We start from the raw sequence: 18,042 nt of genomic DNA, 5'->3' as shown, positions 1-18,042 counted from the left end.
TTTATGTCATTAAACGCTCACTTTTCAATGAGGAAAACGCCATCACCACATTCATGATTTTTTTACATACGACGCATGCGCTGTGGATAAGACATCACTCCAGCAACCTTTAAGTGATGTGAAATGATGGGAGGGGGAGACACGCTGTGTGTACAGAGAGCAACTAAAATGGACAAGGAGATGGAAAAGATCACAGCTGATTGGCTATATGTGGCTCGATGAATTAAGTTATTACCCGTTGACTTACGATTTGAATGTCGCTACGGAGGCAAAGTGTGGTTGAAGTGTGCTCGCACCTTGCAACGCAAGTCTAGTCCAACGCTAAAAATTCATACCACATGTACTGAGCAATTGTAATGTAACCGAGTCCCGATGACCGTTTGAAATGTGTCATCTTTAATCATCAATGCGCTGCAATGCAAAAAAAATGTCTTGTTCTTTCATTCGGCTTTTTATTCAATTGACTTACACGTACAGTGTCATTCTGTCTAAAGAAATTAAGCGGACGATGTATTTTACCTGCATGTACATCGCGATGAATTCAAAACGAATTCAAAATAGATAACAGAGTTGAAACTAACTACGTATCTTTAATCGTCAATTCTGGGATCATTGAAATTGACAAATGGCAACCCAGCAATTCTCTAAATTTTGAAATCTATGGTCGATTGAATTATGACATCGAAAACACAAAAATACGATCTGTATGAAAAGTTGAGATTAGTCGGTACTCCTTATTAATTTCTAACTCCAAGTTCTGTCCATGGTCAGACAGTCGCATGAACGGATAATCCAGTGACCAAATCAATTATTCATAAATATCCCTTCATCACTTTATTCCAGCCTAAAATTTGTAAACTTCCTATCGCATGTGGTACTAACTTTAAAGCTTGCTGTTCTGAAAGCCTTCGTCGAATTCTGGAAAGGGCAGAAATATTTTGGATGTCAATGTACCATTTTGGTAATTTTTATATGGACGGTGTTGTCAGAAATAAATCCCATAATAACATGATTACAATCACTGGTCTGGGCAAGCTGAGTCAGCGTCAGGTTTCACCGGAAATACGTGCGGATGAATACACCTCCTCACGTTTCACACTGATGATGCATCGTCTTCAACAAATAACTTTAGTTTGTACAATTTTCCACACAGGAAAATTAGAGACGTGCTTCCACGTCAGCGATGACAGAAACAATGGTCAAAACCACCGCTCACAATGTGCAGTTTTTCACTTTTGACGTTTTTGATCTGGTCAAGGTTTACTGGACTTTATTATTCTGATCACCGGGGTAGATAGTTGACAGAATGAGATATAGAGGGATATTGAAATACATACATACATACATACATACATACATACATACATACATACATACATACATACATACATACATACATACATACATACATACATACATACATACATACATACATACATACATACATACATACATACATACATACATACATACATACATACATACATACATACATACATACAAGTAAATTATAAGTCAGCATAGTTTTGAACATGATGTCATGGTAAACTCAATTGGACTACTTCTGTGAGTGAAATATAGTCCCTAATGAGCCAGTTTGAGGGCGTACTGCATCCCTGAAAGTGAGTTTCCTCTTCTTAAGTGAATCTGAAGTGGGCGAGGAGTAAAATTTATTTGTTGTATAAAGATACATAGAGCTGTAGGTTTTAATTTCCATGAATAAATATTCAAGTCACAGAACATTTGTTATTGAAATATTTGTACTTTTATCAAATATCGGGTTTCGTGAAATTTGAGATGCGCTGACTATTATACAGGGTATTTTGAACAAAATTTTTCACACGTCTTCATAAAATCAAGGAATCTTCGAAAACTGTCGAAGGATATGTCCAAGTCAAGTCTACCTATTGCGTATTCAATTTTAAACTTTAAAACCTACAGTGTTCTGTTCTGAACCTGGTCAATGAATTTACTGCAGAGGTAAGTAGCTTATCATCGACGAAATATACAAATTTTCATGTCAACAAGTTGCTCGACGAAATATACAAATTTATATGTAAACAAATTGCTAGAGCGCTAAAGCGAGTATTAACTGTATCAATTTAATACCTCTTCACTGAAGTCGTCTTGCCATAGTCTAGTGCCCTCTATCGACCAAAACAGTTGAATTCCATAATTTCAAAATGGCGTCCGCCGGTCTTCCTGTCGACATGGAGCTGAAAAAGGTAAGTTTTAAGCAGTTTAGCTGTACAACTGCATTTAACGAGTGCCTGTTAAGACGATCAGCACACAAGGTGAAGACACCGCTGTTAGAGTCGCTTGAGTGGGAACCATTGGCCCTAGGGTGTGCACGGTACAGAGCTGCAAATGCCATGCAAAATGCCTGTCAGTGTCACAGTAGTAGAACTGGGCATGTCATTCGGCTGGTTTTCCATATCGGAAGTACATATACATTTACACATTTGCACGATTACCTGTTTGAAAGAATGTGTACTGCAGATTTATATATCCATTGAATTCTCGAAATGTAAGGGACATTATGAGGATGAATCTTCATAACGGCAGACGTGTGATAGTGTTCACGTCTTGCGTCCCCACGAGTTTGGGCATGTATTACCTTTCGGTTCAACCCCATGTCCCCGTGTGTAGGTTCAACGTGACGCGTGATCGTCGACGGCAACGCCAGAATGCCGAAGAAAAGGGTTACACACAGTCTTCTCTAGTTTCCCTCCCAATTTAGAGCTGCGTGTTGAATAAAGAAACGCATTATCCACAAAAGGCCGGGCATACCGTTGTTGTCCGTATGTATGACCATGGAGCTCCATGGTATGACACATGGTCCCCAGATACCACAAGAAAGCGTGACATGGTAGTATTTGGTGCCGTGTTAAATTTGAAACCATTGAGGCAGAAGTGGAAACCGTTTGTTGTTAAGCTTCATAGTCAGAGGGATGTTGCATCTTCATCTAATACCATGAATCAAAAGTCAAGCAGATAATGTGATTGCAAATTTAAGTATTTGCCGAAAAGGACAAGTTTCTTGTCTGTTGTTTAGTATGTACCATGGAGCATGGATGTACATCCATGCATGGAGGTACCTCCATGTATGTATAAAGCTCTGCATGGCTGGGCTCAGCTGTGTGTTGTCACTGGGCAGGTATGTAGGAGTATCTCAAACCATAGTTCCAAAACCGAGTCGGACTTGCAAGTCCGAGTACTCGGACTTGCATACTCCGAGTAAAACTGCTTACTCGGACTTGTATACTCCGAGTACATGGCCTACTCGGACTTGAATACGCCGATACGTGTTCCTATAAATGCATATTTTGCCATACCGGTCAAGAAACGATCTGTCGAAAAAAGGTACTTTATTACTCACGGAGTTTACGGCTAGCGCGGATCGATATGTCGAAAATCTGCTCTTTTGAAAAAAAGAATTTCATTTTCACGATGTCTTGTAATCTGTTGCGCAATGTATATTTAACCACGGTCTCTCCACAAGGAGCGACCGTGATTTTACCCTCAGAAGAAAGCTGCTGCCACGGCCAGCAGCGAAGTTTTTTGAAAGATGACTTAGACGTAACATTTACAGTAAAGCCAATAAACTTCAGGCAAGTCCAGTCAGTTACTCAGTTCGATATCGCACAGTATCGTTCCATTAGCGAAATAAATGCATGACATCACAGGTCAAGTCAGAAGTGGTCACTCGCACTGGGTTCAAACTATACACGAGCGTACTGTGCTCATTTTATTTTGAAAATTATCAGTTTAATTATTTTATCAAGACATAAATATGCCTAAAATGCTGGGGCAAGTCTATCATGGCCTCGCAACGCCAGCAAACCAAGGCCATGACGTCACAGGTCGACAGGTCATTCGATAATGGCGTCCGTGTTCTAATACATTGTAATTCGCCGCGATGCATCGAGGTGATCATGAAACGTTGTTGTGACCATGCAGGTAGTAGCCATGTTGTGACCAATTCAAGTCATGTATCAAATCAGGATCTGATCCGGTAATGAAACGAAAAGACAAGACAAACTAATAACTTGCGTGACTGACGGTAGCTACACTCGAAAACGGGCAGATCGTCCATGTAGCCGACACGAACACGAAGTGTCTGTTACCGGCTACCAAAAACTATGAAAAATAGTAAAGAATGAGCTACAAAATCACTATCAGTTTTAAGTTGCAGGTAGAATAAGTCTGTGCCTTTGTAAAAAATACTATAAAAATAGTAGAAAGTGAAGAACCAGCTGAAAGTTAGTTGAGGAGACCTTGACCGCATATCATTTGCATCTCATTGTCGGCTACATGGACTGTGTGCCCGAAAAGGCAAATGACTTGTGCGTGTTGTAGTACAGGATGGTATTTTTAATACACAGATCAGAGCTCAGAGAGATCGCGTTAACAACTCTTTTCTCTGAGCGACTGAAAGTACATGTACTTTATACGCTGTTTTCAAATTTTTATCACAAGATCGAATATTTCCTCTGGTTTTTCAGCATTGTTTTTCTCTAAGCAAGTGTAACTCGGCGTATTCAACTCCGAGTAGGCCATGTAATCGGAGTATACAAGTCCGAGTAAGCAGTTTTACTCGGAGTATGCTAGTCCGAGTACTCGGACTTATAAGTCCGACTCGGTTTTTGAACTCGGAGTATGCTGTTGAAGGCAACTCTTACATACCTCCACTGGGTGCAGCCGGTAACTACACAAAGCCCTTCCATGCAGACCTAGTACGTACAACGTGTCAAGCCCCCACTCAATTATCAGATTTATCTAATATAAATATTAGTTACTTGATGAAATATTCAATGGAAAACAAAAGAATGACAAACTGTTAATGGGCTATTGACACATTTGCTAATGCGAGAACCTGGGATTGAGAAGGGCGCCTTTACAAAGCGTTGATCACGATTTCGGATTTGTTACTAAATATAGCTGCACGCGCGCGGCTTTCGGACAAATATGCTGAAATTCGGACAAACTTTGTTGTTGTATGCGCGGTTGCTGTTGCAGCTTGTTGTCTCAGTCATCAATTCATACGAATAAGTGTGACGCTAAATAGCATTCTAACACTCGCAGGTTTTATTTTAGTCGTTTATGCGGAAAATGCGGAGAAATGTTTATTTATGCATATTAATGAAGAGAACAGTGATGTCATTTGCGATCAGAACTATTTAACAGAAGTGTGAAAATGCAGCTGCCACATTTGACTTCTCTAATTCGGCCATGTCTCTTGTCCTTCCCTGCTTGTCTCAGGCCTTCCAGGATCATCAGGCAATGATGATAGATGTGACACAGAAAATCAAAGTCGCTGAGGTGCAGAAAGAGTCTCTGAAACGACAAGAGCAACATGCCAAACTGACCACTGCAGAGCTGGAGTCATTGCCGGATGATGTCAGGCTGTATGAAGGTGTCGGCAGAATGTAAGTCCAGAACAGTATCTTGTCAATTTAGAAATTTTGCACTTGTATTCACGTGTAGAAAGTGTTCATGCTGTTCTATTAGGCCAGGAGGGGATGGGGAGAAAGGGGAGGACATCAGATAAGACCTCAGACTCACAAACTTCCCCTATTGGCCATGTAATATGACCCTCATCTGCCCTCGAAAACAATGAAGACTTAGCTTGCTGTAAACTGGTTTTGCCATGTGTTGGGCCTCACTCAGCCACACTGTTAAGGGCACATCGATATAAGACAGAATAGAAGCTACATTACTAGTGAAAGTAGGGCTCTGATAGAGTCTATTGTAAATACTGATAGTATTAGAGTTACCCCCACCCTCCCTTCCCTCAATAGACACTCATAGGTATGGGAGGACCATAAAGAAGTTGCCTTTGTAATCAGTGATATTGCATATCTGTGAAAACAAAATTATACATACATGTATCTTAGAAGATAAAATACATGCAATTATGTGTACGGAGGAGGAGAATGATCACTGATCCCAGGTAAAATTTAACTCTCTTCCGTATACAAACTATATAACATACACATATTTTAGGTTCTGACATAGTCTGTGTTTTTCCTACAGTGCCATTGTATATACACTAGTTAATGCATACTACATGTCAAGGAGGCTATATCTATGTAAACAAGAATAGCAACAATAACAACTCAGAAAAAAAAATATGAATCACTGAATCACAATTATCCTGTACTTGAAATGCAAGGTCAACTTTGTACAGCTGCCAACAGTTCAAGCCTTACACAAAAGCCTGAAGACAAATGACCAGATTTTAAAATGCTGTATTTCAGGATAAGATCGCTGATGAACAGTTGTTTAGCACCTGGCATTAACGCTGAGTGCCTTGTATATTTTCCAGATTAATTAATTTACTTTTAAGCGTATACATGCTCATATTGTGTCATCAATTCAACTGCATTGCTTTTAATACATTCAACTGGCATATGTCCTTACTTCGGAAAACACTGCGGAGAGCAGCTGCTAATGTTGAGTTTGGGTTCATGAGTTTATGTGATTCTCTAAAAGGTTTTGTTTGCACATTTGTGAGTACACAGGTATAATATGAAACATGTGGCATCACAAATTTCTCGATTGCTGATATTGAAAGAGCTCAGAGAACGTATTTTGAATACTCCTTCAGAAAGCAACACATCTTTTAAAAGAGAAATATTCTGAAAGTTGTGTAATATTATGTTACATTCTCCTTGTCATAGCTACATTGTAAGTGGTTTTGTTCACAGACTTCTTTACAAGGTTGGTAGGTACCACGCTAGGTGCAAACTTGAATCCTATAAATTACTGAATCACCAGTGTGAAAATAATCTATCTTCACAAGAGAGAGGTTTCAAAAGACTGATTTCACTGAAATAAGCTGATTAAAAGTGGCTTTTACCTGTGCTTCATTCTGGACTTTACTGCTGTATACTACCATAATTGTCTCTGTTTTTTTTTTTTGTGACAAGAGAATCAGGTGTTATATTTTCTCTCTTCTACCCTGCTGGTCAAAAACAATATTATATTACCAGGTATATGTTTGGGAGAGTTTTCAAAGGTGGTGAGGGGGTAGGGGGCTCAAGACTGCATCTTTAAGGAGACCTCATCAAAGGAAATAAGTGTGACATGTTTGCACCATTGCCTTCTAATGAACCTATCACAATGTAGATCCTTGTGTCCAGTAGGATAAAATTCAATAGCTTCCATGACAAAGCCTAGAAAAATACAGGGAAAGACACTAAGGGTTGCCCGATTGCCCGGGGCAAGTGAAAGTCGCGTTCGGGCAAGTGAACCTCCGATGCCACTTGCCCGACGGGACAAGTGAAAAAAATAATTACCTAGAAATCGAATTCACGAGAGCGATTTTCTGGCGAGGGAACACGGACTTAAACAACAAAAAATAATCATATTATGTCATTGTGAACATTTCCATGAGATTTTTCATAAAATTGCATGAAGAATTGATGAAAAGAATCATATAATTGCTTCCAATAAAATGCAGTTCAAACAATACCACCGGTTAAATACAGTACTCTGATTTGGCATATGAAAAAGCTGTTCAGCTGGTGGAGCGTACGTTCACCAAAGTTCATTACATTGACTGTGAGGTTACGGTCTCACAATATGTCGATACGGTAAAAAAAAAACACAGCGGTTTTTGTGCTTTGTATGAGCGTTTATAATAAGGTAAAAATAAAGTCCAGTGGTGAAAAATCACCACAAAAAATGGGACTTTTACTAAAACGTACTCTTCAATGTTAACTTGTTGAGTGACAGTGAGTGGCATCGTGGCAAGACCGCATGCAATGAAAGTCATGAGCAAGCTTAGGTGTCAACGGGTCCAGTCTTTGAATTTTCAATGAACATTGACTTAATTTTCAGGTCAATAAGCCAAAAGTTACTTGTCCGTGGCACCAACCTCTCTGTTTGTGAATTTTCCCATTCTAAAATGACTGTCAAGAAGCAATTGGATCGAATTTGACATCGAGAAAATCAACTTCCAAAATACATGAAAAACACCGACGCCTTAGGTTGTTGGTTTAAATTCTATTTAGTCTGCGCATGAGCATTAAAAGACCACCTAGGTTATTAGAAAAACATAGATACTGGTATATAGTGCAATGGTAATCCAAACTTCATAGGGCAGGTGTATGATATAAGCACAGTAAAAACATGACAAAAAAGTACATTATTTTTCAGAAGCTTCAAAACATACCTTTACAGCTACAGATTTTTTCTTTCAGTATAGATAAGTTAAAACTTTTAACTGCAAAAATACCTTGAAGGTACAATTGAAATGGATGTTATTATTTGTACATTAAGCCCAAGAAAGTAAACATACAAACATATGAACTATTAGAATTTTTTCTATGAATATGAAGCCCCACTAGCTGTAAATCTTGAAATTTGTTGATCTAAAAAAGGCTTCCTATTTTCTGTGGTTTTCTTTAAATTCTACCCATTTACAGGATATAGTCTTTTACTGCTTTACAAAACATTCTTTATTGAAAAATTGGACAAGTAAATTTACATTTTAACCATTATTTTGATTGCCCACCATACTACAAAGAAAACAAAGCATATGTGTCCCAGTTGAAAATATTCAACACTATGCATTACTTTGGACTACTCTGTTGTTTCCGTGAATATTCAAATGATATATGCACGGTGTACACTGTTTTTGCTATATTTGCATTGGGTGCCATTTTACGCTGGGCACACATTTATTATTTTTCTTGTTCAAAATTGCACATGCAGTCTCACTGCAGTTTCACTCAATACTTGTATTCCAACCCCTCAAAGAGCACTTTCCCAAAAACTTGTTTTAGTTCAGAAGTAAAATCACATAAAGAATGCTAAAAGATACAGCTAGTGGGGCTCTAATAATTAATTGAATATAAATGAGCCTCCAGCACTCTTAGAAGTATGAGGAGAACCCTATGAGAATGTCTGACATTTTCTCATGATAACATGATAATTTTCAAAATATAGTGGGTGAAATGAAAAACCAATGTTTTAGCTTTTTCAAACATGTAAATTATACTGGGCAAGTGGTTTTCCAATTCGGGCAAGTGAACTGAACCCCCCACTTGCCCGAAGGGCAAGTGGATAAAAAAATAAGTGTCTTTCCCTGCTATAACAGGTTTTCAATCTACGTATTGAAGCAACTTACCCTCTTCAAGCATAGAAGAAGGATATGATGGGAATAATTGTCTATTTCAACTTTCAAAATACATTTATGTAAGATATGTATTTTTGATATGGGATGTATAGATTCCTGAACTAAATAAATTGATTGAAAGTATTAACCCTTTGAGTGCTGTAAATTTTCCCACCAAATTTTCAGTGTAAAATTTTACCAACTTTTATGAATTTCTCTGTAATTTTTTTTGACAATTTTGGACCAGATGGACATCACTTTTCATTGGCTAAAATTTTTTATCAAAATTTTGGAAAAAATTGGAAAAAATTTGTGCGGGTTACATTTTATACAGGAGACAAAAGTCGACTTTGGCACTCAAGGATTTTAAAAAGATTGTATATCTAGGTGCACAGACACACTCATCCAAATTGCAGTCAAGTTTGTAAAAGAAGCGTAGATATGAATCTCTCTGTTACAAACTAACAAGTGACAGTTTTTTTAAGAACATTTTTATGTCATTGCAGGTTTCTTCTCCAAGAAAAATCAACAATTTTGGAATCACTCCGTTCCAAAATTGACAAGTCGGAGGAAAAAATTAAAAATTTGGAGGTAAGGAAAATACTGAACTTTGTGCAGAACGTCATGGCGGCCCCAACATGGTGCTTTTCTAGTGGGTAGCACCCTCCATCGTTTAAACCTGTACACCCCTAATTTGCTGTGGACAGGTCCACACTGACCACTGATAAAAACAGGTTGGACCAAACCATGGTAGTGAAAGGGTTAAAAGCTAAGAAACTGTGGCACTGGAGTACAGCATTTACTGTGAAATTTGTAGCAGTTTTGAAAACCAATTCATATTTGCAAAAGTAATACCGCTAGTTTCAAGGACAAATTCTTGAATTCTGTCAAGTGTTTAAGTAATTCTTGTATATTTTAGCACAGTCACATGTATATTTTATCACAATCAAACAAAACCCAGAAAGCTTTTATTTGTTTGTTCTTTACATTGGTTTTTACAATGCATAAAATGTGAATGCTGTCTGTTTATATCTGAGAAGGCATGTCAAATAGACAGCTGTATCTTTTGAAATGTTTAGAGCGTTCTGTTTTTATGTACATGTATACTGCCCTCGCTCTATCACTCTAAATCCACCACTCTTCGTCAAGTTAAAACAACCATACACTCAACTTGGAGATCACAATGGCATTGGTCTTCCACTTCAGAATTGAGCATTTGGACAAACTACATGTAATCCTACAGACGATCCAGTGGCTTTTCATGTTTGTTCTGTATACTGCCGTCGCTCTGTCAGTGATCCATCCCCCATCAAACTAACACACCTCATGTTCCAGCAGAGCATTGCCGCTGCTAATGAATGTTAGTCTTGATTTTGAAAAAATAAATTTCAGACCAGTAGTACAAACACGATTTGAACTAATTTGGGATAATTGGATTTTCATAATCTTTAAATTTCTCAAAAGTTTTAGGTGCCAGATAGTGTAATGTTGCACTGATACAAATTACTTATGAAAACAAGAGTGTAATGTAAAAAGAAAAGCAGATGAGATCACATTTGTGGATTAGATCAACATTACTTCACCATCCAATTATCCCAAAATAGTTTCAATCGTGTTTACAGTAGGTATGCGCCAAGTAGCTAAAAAGGTATGCAACTAATACAAATTGTTGTACCCTTTCACCACCATGGTTTTGCCCAAGCCTATTCTCTAAGGTGATTTTGGACCTGTTTACAGGGCATTTGGGTGGACAGGTTGACGAAGCAGGCCAAAAGCGTAACTTTCGTTGCTTCGCATATACCTGGTCGCACCAGGTGTAAAGGCTGTCTGTCTTGTATATTGAACATAACCTATTGAAAGAAAAATATTTGAAATAGTCAAGATTGCAGGAGTTTTCTTAGTAAACTGTCGGCAGAGTTCTGGGTGTGAACATGTACAGTACAGTACAGTTCATGGCTTCCTCTGTCGCCTATTTAACCATGTAGACTACATCCACTACTTTGCAGCTAGAGGCTGCCCTAAGGCATGGGTTCTTATCGGATTTCTCTCTCTCAGCAAATTTATAAAGTGAAATGAAGTTTCAACGGCAAACGAAAAACAGTAACACCTTGGTAATCTTCTCTATCACCAAAATCAAACTTGATCCCAGGGATTGAAAAAACATAGCTGTAAGGTAAAGGAATCAGATTTCAACTGTGTCACAGTGGCTGTAGGCTTGAAATGTCCTTCCGATTCTGGAATTTGATGCTCTTAGATTGTGGCACCACACATTGAGTGGGTAATCTATAAACTTTCTAGTGCCCTTGTTCCTACTTACAAAATAGATCAATGTGGAACAATATTTTCCGCTCCAGATTTTCTATTACTCCTGGCGAGTCACTTTCAAATCATTCCGGGGAAAGTCCTGTGATATTCCTGCAAAATCCCAAACATTAATCCTCAGCCAATGCTGACGTATAGTGTAATGTGTTATGTCTACAGGGGATGTTGTTTGACACATTTCTGTGCGTTTCTCGTACACTGCCAGAAAAAGTTTTTTTCACTCCTTGAAAACTGCCAAAAAAAATCCATGAAAGTCATTAAAATTTTTCCGTGGATTGTGCTGCACAGCAGCTGTTGTATTGATGTGCGTAGATCAACTGAAAACTTTGTTTTAATGGAAAACTTAAGAGGGAAATTTGCAAGTACAAAACCGCCGTCATTGTGGAGGTTTCAATGGCGCTGGAAGCACAAATCCATTTACAACTATAAACAAACATTTGAACACCATTAAGATGTGATTATCTTGACAGTTAGGATCATTGAGTTGACAAGAGTTTGTAGATGGAATTGTTGATATCTTAATTGAATAAATTAAAGGATATATTACAGAAAACTCAGTCACTTTGACCATGTGTTCGTAAGCTAATTACTTCTATGTATAATTCCATATGAAAGACTTATACAAAACAAGAGCGTACATGTATGTAGGGAAAGAAATAAAATAAAAGAAGAGGTCTGAACAACAGATTCAAATTCTGGTTACTATTGACACATAGAAAACTCCAATTGACTGCTAGGCTAGTCTAGATCCCAACAAGTGTGATAAGAAACTAGCATTCTGTGCAATGTATTATCTCCATACTTCATACATTATGGTAGAATGTGGCCCGGGGACAGGTATTCAGATTCTCAAATTTTTACAATTCTTTTCCGTTCTACCACTTGTGGCAGCTAATCTTTAAGCTATTGAAGTAAGAAAAATTTTTACCATCTTAGTTTTTCAAAAATGGAAAATTGTATTTTTCCCCATAGAGATAACACAGGGGTGGCAACCATTTTGAATTTCAAATATTGGTAAATGTTTGGTAATTTGTTCCTCTTGTACCAAACTGTGCAGGATGACCCGTGATGTTTATTCTTGATTTGGTAACAGTATGATTGAAAGTTTCATTGAGGAAAGTTGGAGCAAAAGTATAAGTCTTTCACTTTCAAGGTGTATACTACCTTAACACCCTGACTCCCATCACCCATTGCCCTGCATAGAGGACCAACTTTACAATCACACAAAAAAGTAGTTTTATACCAATTATGATGTTTACAGGGCTTGACCCCCTTCTACTGCTGCAATGAAACAGTCACCCACACACAGCTTCAAGTAAGGGAAGAGGTGTTGAAAAGAGAAATACCAGCATATTTTTATATACTACTTTTCAATTTTCTGTTGCAGGCTAACAAGGCATACCTAGAGAGAAGTATAAAAGAAAGTGAAGATAACATTAGGGAAATGTTACAACAAAAACATGTCGGGAAATAAATGCTGTGCTTTTTTAATACTGTATGTACTGTAAAAAATATGGTCTGCTTTTCAAGTTTTGAAAGTTACTTATCAATTTTTGTGATCTTTATATATAAGTTATAGCTGCTGCATACCTTTTTTTTTCCAAAGTAGAAGTTTATAATTTTGTATGTCATTGTAATGCTTAACTTAAAAGCCCAGTAATGCTAATTTTTTATGATAATTTTATTATTTTTATTTTGTTTGTCAATTGCATGTTCTTATTTTACTCCTAAAAGAATGTTAACCCCTTATTTAGCTTGTCAATATAGTGCCTATATATTTACATGTACAGGCTGGGTTGACTAGCTGAATACTGAGTATCTCACCATGCTTTGGGGAGTAGAACAAGAAATTGTGGTTGACATTAAAAATAAAAATAGTGAAAAAATTATCAAATGTTAGCATTACTGGCCCTTTAAGTCTTTGTTAGGTTTTGTGTCCATTTTCTGTGGGCAATCTGCAAACACAACAAGATTTTTTAAGTTTGGTTCCAGTATGGTACACTGTTATGCACAAGCTTTTAAATGGAGGAAAAGATTTTACACAGAACAATGATGTCATTTCACCATTCAATGGTGACTTTCTTTGAGAGAATTATTTTCTAGTTGATCTGTTAAAGGGACAACAGTTACAACTTGTGATAATATATGGTAATATATTCATTATTTTGTTATGGAAATCTTTATTTCTTCTTCCAAAAGCATCTTGAAGTACAGAGTATCAGTCTGGCAAACACAAATCGTGTACACTGAGCAACGTTACTGTTGACAAATGAATTTTTGTTTGCTCTAAACTTCAGTTGACAACAATAACATTGGACATTTCATACATGCAGACTGTATTGACAAGTTGAAAAGTCAACATTTTCACATGATATTGGGATCAGTGAGAGAAACAAGTGTTTTACAAACTGAACACAAATATTTGAAAATACATTAAGAGTTACAGCCACTGTTCAATGACATTAGATGTAAAACTCTTCTTTGTATTAATGAGACTTAGCTTTCTGTAAATCCTGTGTTGACTCTTGAAATTATATTTTTGAAATCTCAAATTTTGTTCAGTATCAATAAAAGCATTTTAATTCAACCCATTTCAGAATAGTTTGCTAACTCTATGAAAATATAGTCGATTTAGGCTGTGATTTCAATTGTGTTGAAATATCATGTTTTGGGTGTACCCAAACAACCTCTCCACCACAAACCCTAAAATAGCACAGACGAAAACTCCACAGTCCAAAACAGCATTTTCTCATGCAATACAGAAATAAATCTCTGTTAAAGATAATATTCAATGATCTTGTTTTGGTGGCAAAGAATGACTGGATGCAACATTGCTGTCTTTTAGACTCAATCATGTCTGTCCTTTATTTTGCTTAAGCAATCGCAGAGTAAGTAGATCCTTTGTCTTAGATTGAACCAATGTAGATTTTCCAGAAACAACCCAGGCCACACACTGCAAGGAAGAGCCCAGAATTATTGAACACCAATGTTGACAAATTGCTATCAGTTTCCCTTACAGCCTAATTGTTGTCCAAGTGAATTAAAAAGCAAGAAATCGGTGGGTTGCAATCATTGGCCCGCTGTGTGTTATCGTGTCTTTCTGCATGCTAGAACCTAAAAGATAAGAGTTGCCAGCAGGAATAGTAAACTTCCATGGTTTGAAACAATAAAAAAACTCATTGCTGGTGGCAAGGGAAGTTGAGGAGACTTTCAACTTTGAAATTTTGTTTATTTCTGACTTCCAAACAGTCCTTTTATATCATCCTGTATAGATCAGATATACTCTGAACTCCCACCCTTAACTTTCATCAGCTGTGCCATATTGGACCATTTTTTAGTTTTGGACAGAATTCAAGCACTTTTTAACATAAGTCATATCAAAGGAGAATACGCAAGAAATTTATGTCTGCTTGCAATCGTTGTTGGATTTCGATACAAATTGTCTCCAAGCCGCACAAGATTGCCTAGGCGCATAGCCCGTGACAGGTCATGGTACTTGGTGCCTGCCAGTCATAAAGGGACCAAGGCCACCATCTTTTAATATTACTCATTTGTTTTTATTTCAAGCAAGAAGATAACGCAGTTGTCCTCTAGATTGAAATTAGATTTGTCCTTTTTGAAATATCAATGTGTGGTGTTACCTTCGCCCAGTACGCGTCGTTTATTTCTGCTTAGTAACAGAAATCATAACATCACAGAAAATGATCCTTTTTATTAACTGTACATTCTTGAACTTTTTGTTTTCATGCAGTCTTGTACCCTTGTAAAATTAAACTTTTTGTGGCAAGGAACATTCAAACTTTTGCTCTAACATACAAGCTACGGTTGCAATTCAACTCAGAATTTGGTGGAACCTTTTGGAAAGATATTCATTCTCTCCAATTTCTTTGGTCTACCACTTGTTAGGGCTCATTGTGCAGGTCATGGTGTACACAAAATTTTTATCGGCTTTTTTGGTGAAAATCTTTTTTTTTCATGAAGTTAACACAGGGATAGTAGTAATTTTAGATTTCAACTGTTGGTTAAAGGTATACAGTCACCTGTAATTTAAATATGCCCATATATGGTCAAAGGGGCGTTCCTTGGTATTCAAAATGCCCATGTGAGGGCGCTGTTTTTAAAAAGTGGCCACCCGCTTAAAATCTGTGATTGGTTAGATTTTCTCTTTCCATGGTAACTGTGGCAAAAGTGGAACAGGTGACAGTATACCTTTAATACTGGGCTAGGTACCGGTAATTTTTTTCTCTAGTAGCAAATATTGCAAAGTGACCCCTTATTTTTATTCATGATGTCAAAAGGGCATTGATTATTAAAGTTTTCTAGAAGAAAGTTTGGCGATGAATTTTTTGGCATAAAATAGCTCTAACAGAGTGTTTTGGAAATCAGTAGATTCATGAAAACAGAAGTACCAGGTCGTACATGTAAGGTCATGAAGGGGTCATGAAATGCAGAATTATGTCTTTTGCATCTGAAGGCAACACTCTGAATACCATCAACCATGTGCTGCTGACCATTATCCTGCAGAAAATCTATATCAGGTTCCACCCACACAAAACAAGGATTATTCGGACAACATCAAAGACTGTATCCCTGTCGAGTCAAATTTTCAACGTAATGGTTTATGTAATCACAAAATGCCAGTCCCTGCTGTGCCAGGAAATATATAGTAACTGTGTAAATTGCACACACAGTAATTGAAATAAACAATGAGTCATGGCAATTCTGTCTGCGTTTCTGCTATCTTTTGTATTTCTGAAAGTCACAGAGAGGGGCCTGTGGCTTGTTGCTTTACAAGGACAGTTGGACAGTTTTTCAGGCTATTGCATACCAAATACTGGGTGTCATGCATTGCATTGTGGCAATGCATTGTGGGTATTCTATTTAGGGAGTGGGAGATAGCGACTTTCAACTGCACAGAATTGGTTCACTTTTGGATAAGAAAACGTAAAGCCCAAATATACGTGACTTTTCATTACATTTTCAGGATTTTATGTAAAAAATTATGTTACGATAGTGTGTCAACTAGGTATAACACTTTTGAAAGTTTTTAGGGTTCAATTAGAAAGTGCAAATAATATTGTTTGGTGTACCCCAGAATATGGCTGCCAATATACAGCTTCACACAAAACTTTGATGTGGACATTCTGTGCCCACCTGGTGAAATAACTAAACCCCTATGTGATAACCTGACTCTTCTGTATTCAATGACTAACACATGCATCCATTATGCAATAAAACACAGTGACTCTGATTGGGGCACCTTTAAAATGCTGGAAATTTAATTTGTCCTATTTTTCACGTGACAACTTGGTTGTCAGGGGACGGGCATGTCAACATTGGCACAGCATATACTGCTAAATATTTATAATTTTGAGCCGGTGAGGGTAAAATTGAATGTCAGTTGGTGAAAGAAAAAATGAAAAATGATGCAGATATAATGGGGCTTCTAATCATACAAAATAACAACGTAACCATCTGCCTTGGGTGCCAAAGTTTGATTGAGATAAAATCAATTGGCAAAATGCCAGATGTAAAAATATAAAACATAAGCTAGTATAAACAGCCTGAATACTACATGAGGTTTTCATTGGCTACTCAATATTGGAGCACGGTCCTTGTGGTTCGGAGGGACCGTGATTGGATCCCTAGTTGGAAGACCCCTCCGTTGGCAGATACTTATTCTCGATGTTTAGGTAGAACGTGCATCGGGGACAGATATTCAGACTCGCAGATTTTGACAATTATATTCTGATCTTCTACTTGTTTGGGCTCATTTTAAACCTCTCCAAGTGAGAAGAATTTTTACCGTTTCGAAAACCAAAATTGTATTGTTCCCCATAGGGTAAACATAGGGGCGAGGGCCATTTTGAATTTCAAAGTACGGTAAATGTAAGCTTAGGGTCTATTTGTTTCTCTAGTGCAAAACTTTCCATGGCGACACCCTATTTTTATTCTTGATTTGGTAGAGAATGATTGAAAGTACAAGCTGTATCATTTAGGAAAGTTTGAGCAAAGGTTTAAGTCTTTCACTTTGGAGGTGCATATTACATTTAGAAATCTGCCGCAGAGAATAGGTGGCATGCTATTGTTTTCGAGGTAAGGTCATTCTGGGGTCACGCCCATTACCGTGTGACCTTAGGATGACCCTGACTCAGCAATAGCCCCGCCACTCTGTGTTCACAGCTATCGCAGTCGATGATTTCGATCACAGTATCTGGCCAGTTTGCTGTTTCTGAAAATGTTGAAAGTAGAAGTGATTGCTAACATGTCTCGGGCGTCTGACATGGCAGACCCCAGTTCAATATTTTAGACATAAAGCAAATCGACTGAGATGCTCCCAGAGACCACTGAAGAAACTCAAACACAGACCGACAAAACTAAGTGAGCTTTGATTTGCAGTGTGACCGAATTATTAGTTGTACATGATGTATGGCTTCCTGCACCTTGCTGTAGTGATCGGGGTCAAAGTTCAGCCGAAATTAACACTCTGAAATACACCCCTCCCCCTCTTTTTAGTACTGTTGCAGTCACGCAGCACTCAAAATCCACGACTCAAATTTTCATACAAGAATATGCACAATGACAACACAAACAAA

The 18,042-nt window shown here is 37.6% G+C and overlaps 1 protein-coding gene across 1 annotated transcript; it reads left to right on the top strand.

Annotated features, from left to right (window-relative positions):
* The first annotated feature begins 2,168 nt into the window (after positions 1-2,168).
* LOC139122836 (prefoldin subunit 1-like) lies at positions 2,169-14,033 on the top strand. The gene is made up of 4 exons (XM_070688646.1): positions 2,169-2,225; positions 5,263-5,429; positions 9,631-9,715; positions 12,834-14,033. Exons 1-4 carry the CDS (start codon positions 2,184-2,186, stop codon positions 12,918-12,920), a joined length of 381 nt encoding a protein of 126 aa, XP_070544747.1. The 5' UTR covers positions 2,169-2,183; the 3' UTR covers positions 12,921-14,033.
* The last annotated feature ends 4,009 nt before the right edge of the window (positions 14,034-18,042 follow it).

This window comes from Ptychodera flava, chromosome 22 (genome assembly GCF_041260155.1).
Source record: "Ptychodera flava strain L36383 chromosome 22, AS_Pfla_20210202, whole genome shotgun sequence".
Classification (NCBI taxonomy): domain Eukaryota; kingdom Metazoa; phylum Hemichordata; class Enteropneusta; family Ptychoderidae; genus Ptychodera; species Ptychodera flava.
This window is presented reverse-complemented; position numbering and strand designations above follow the sequence as displayed.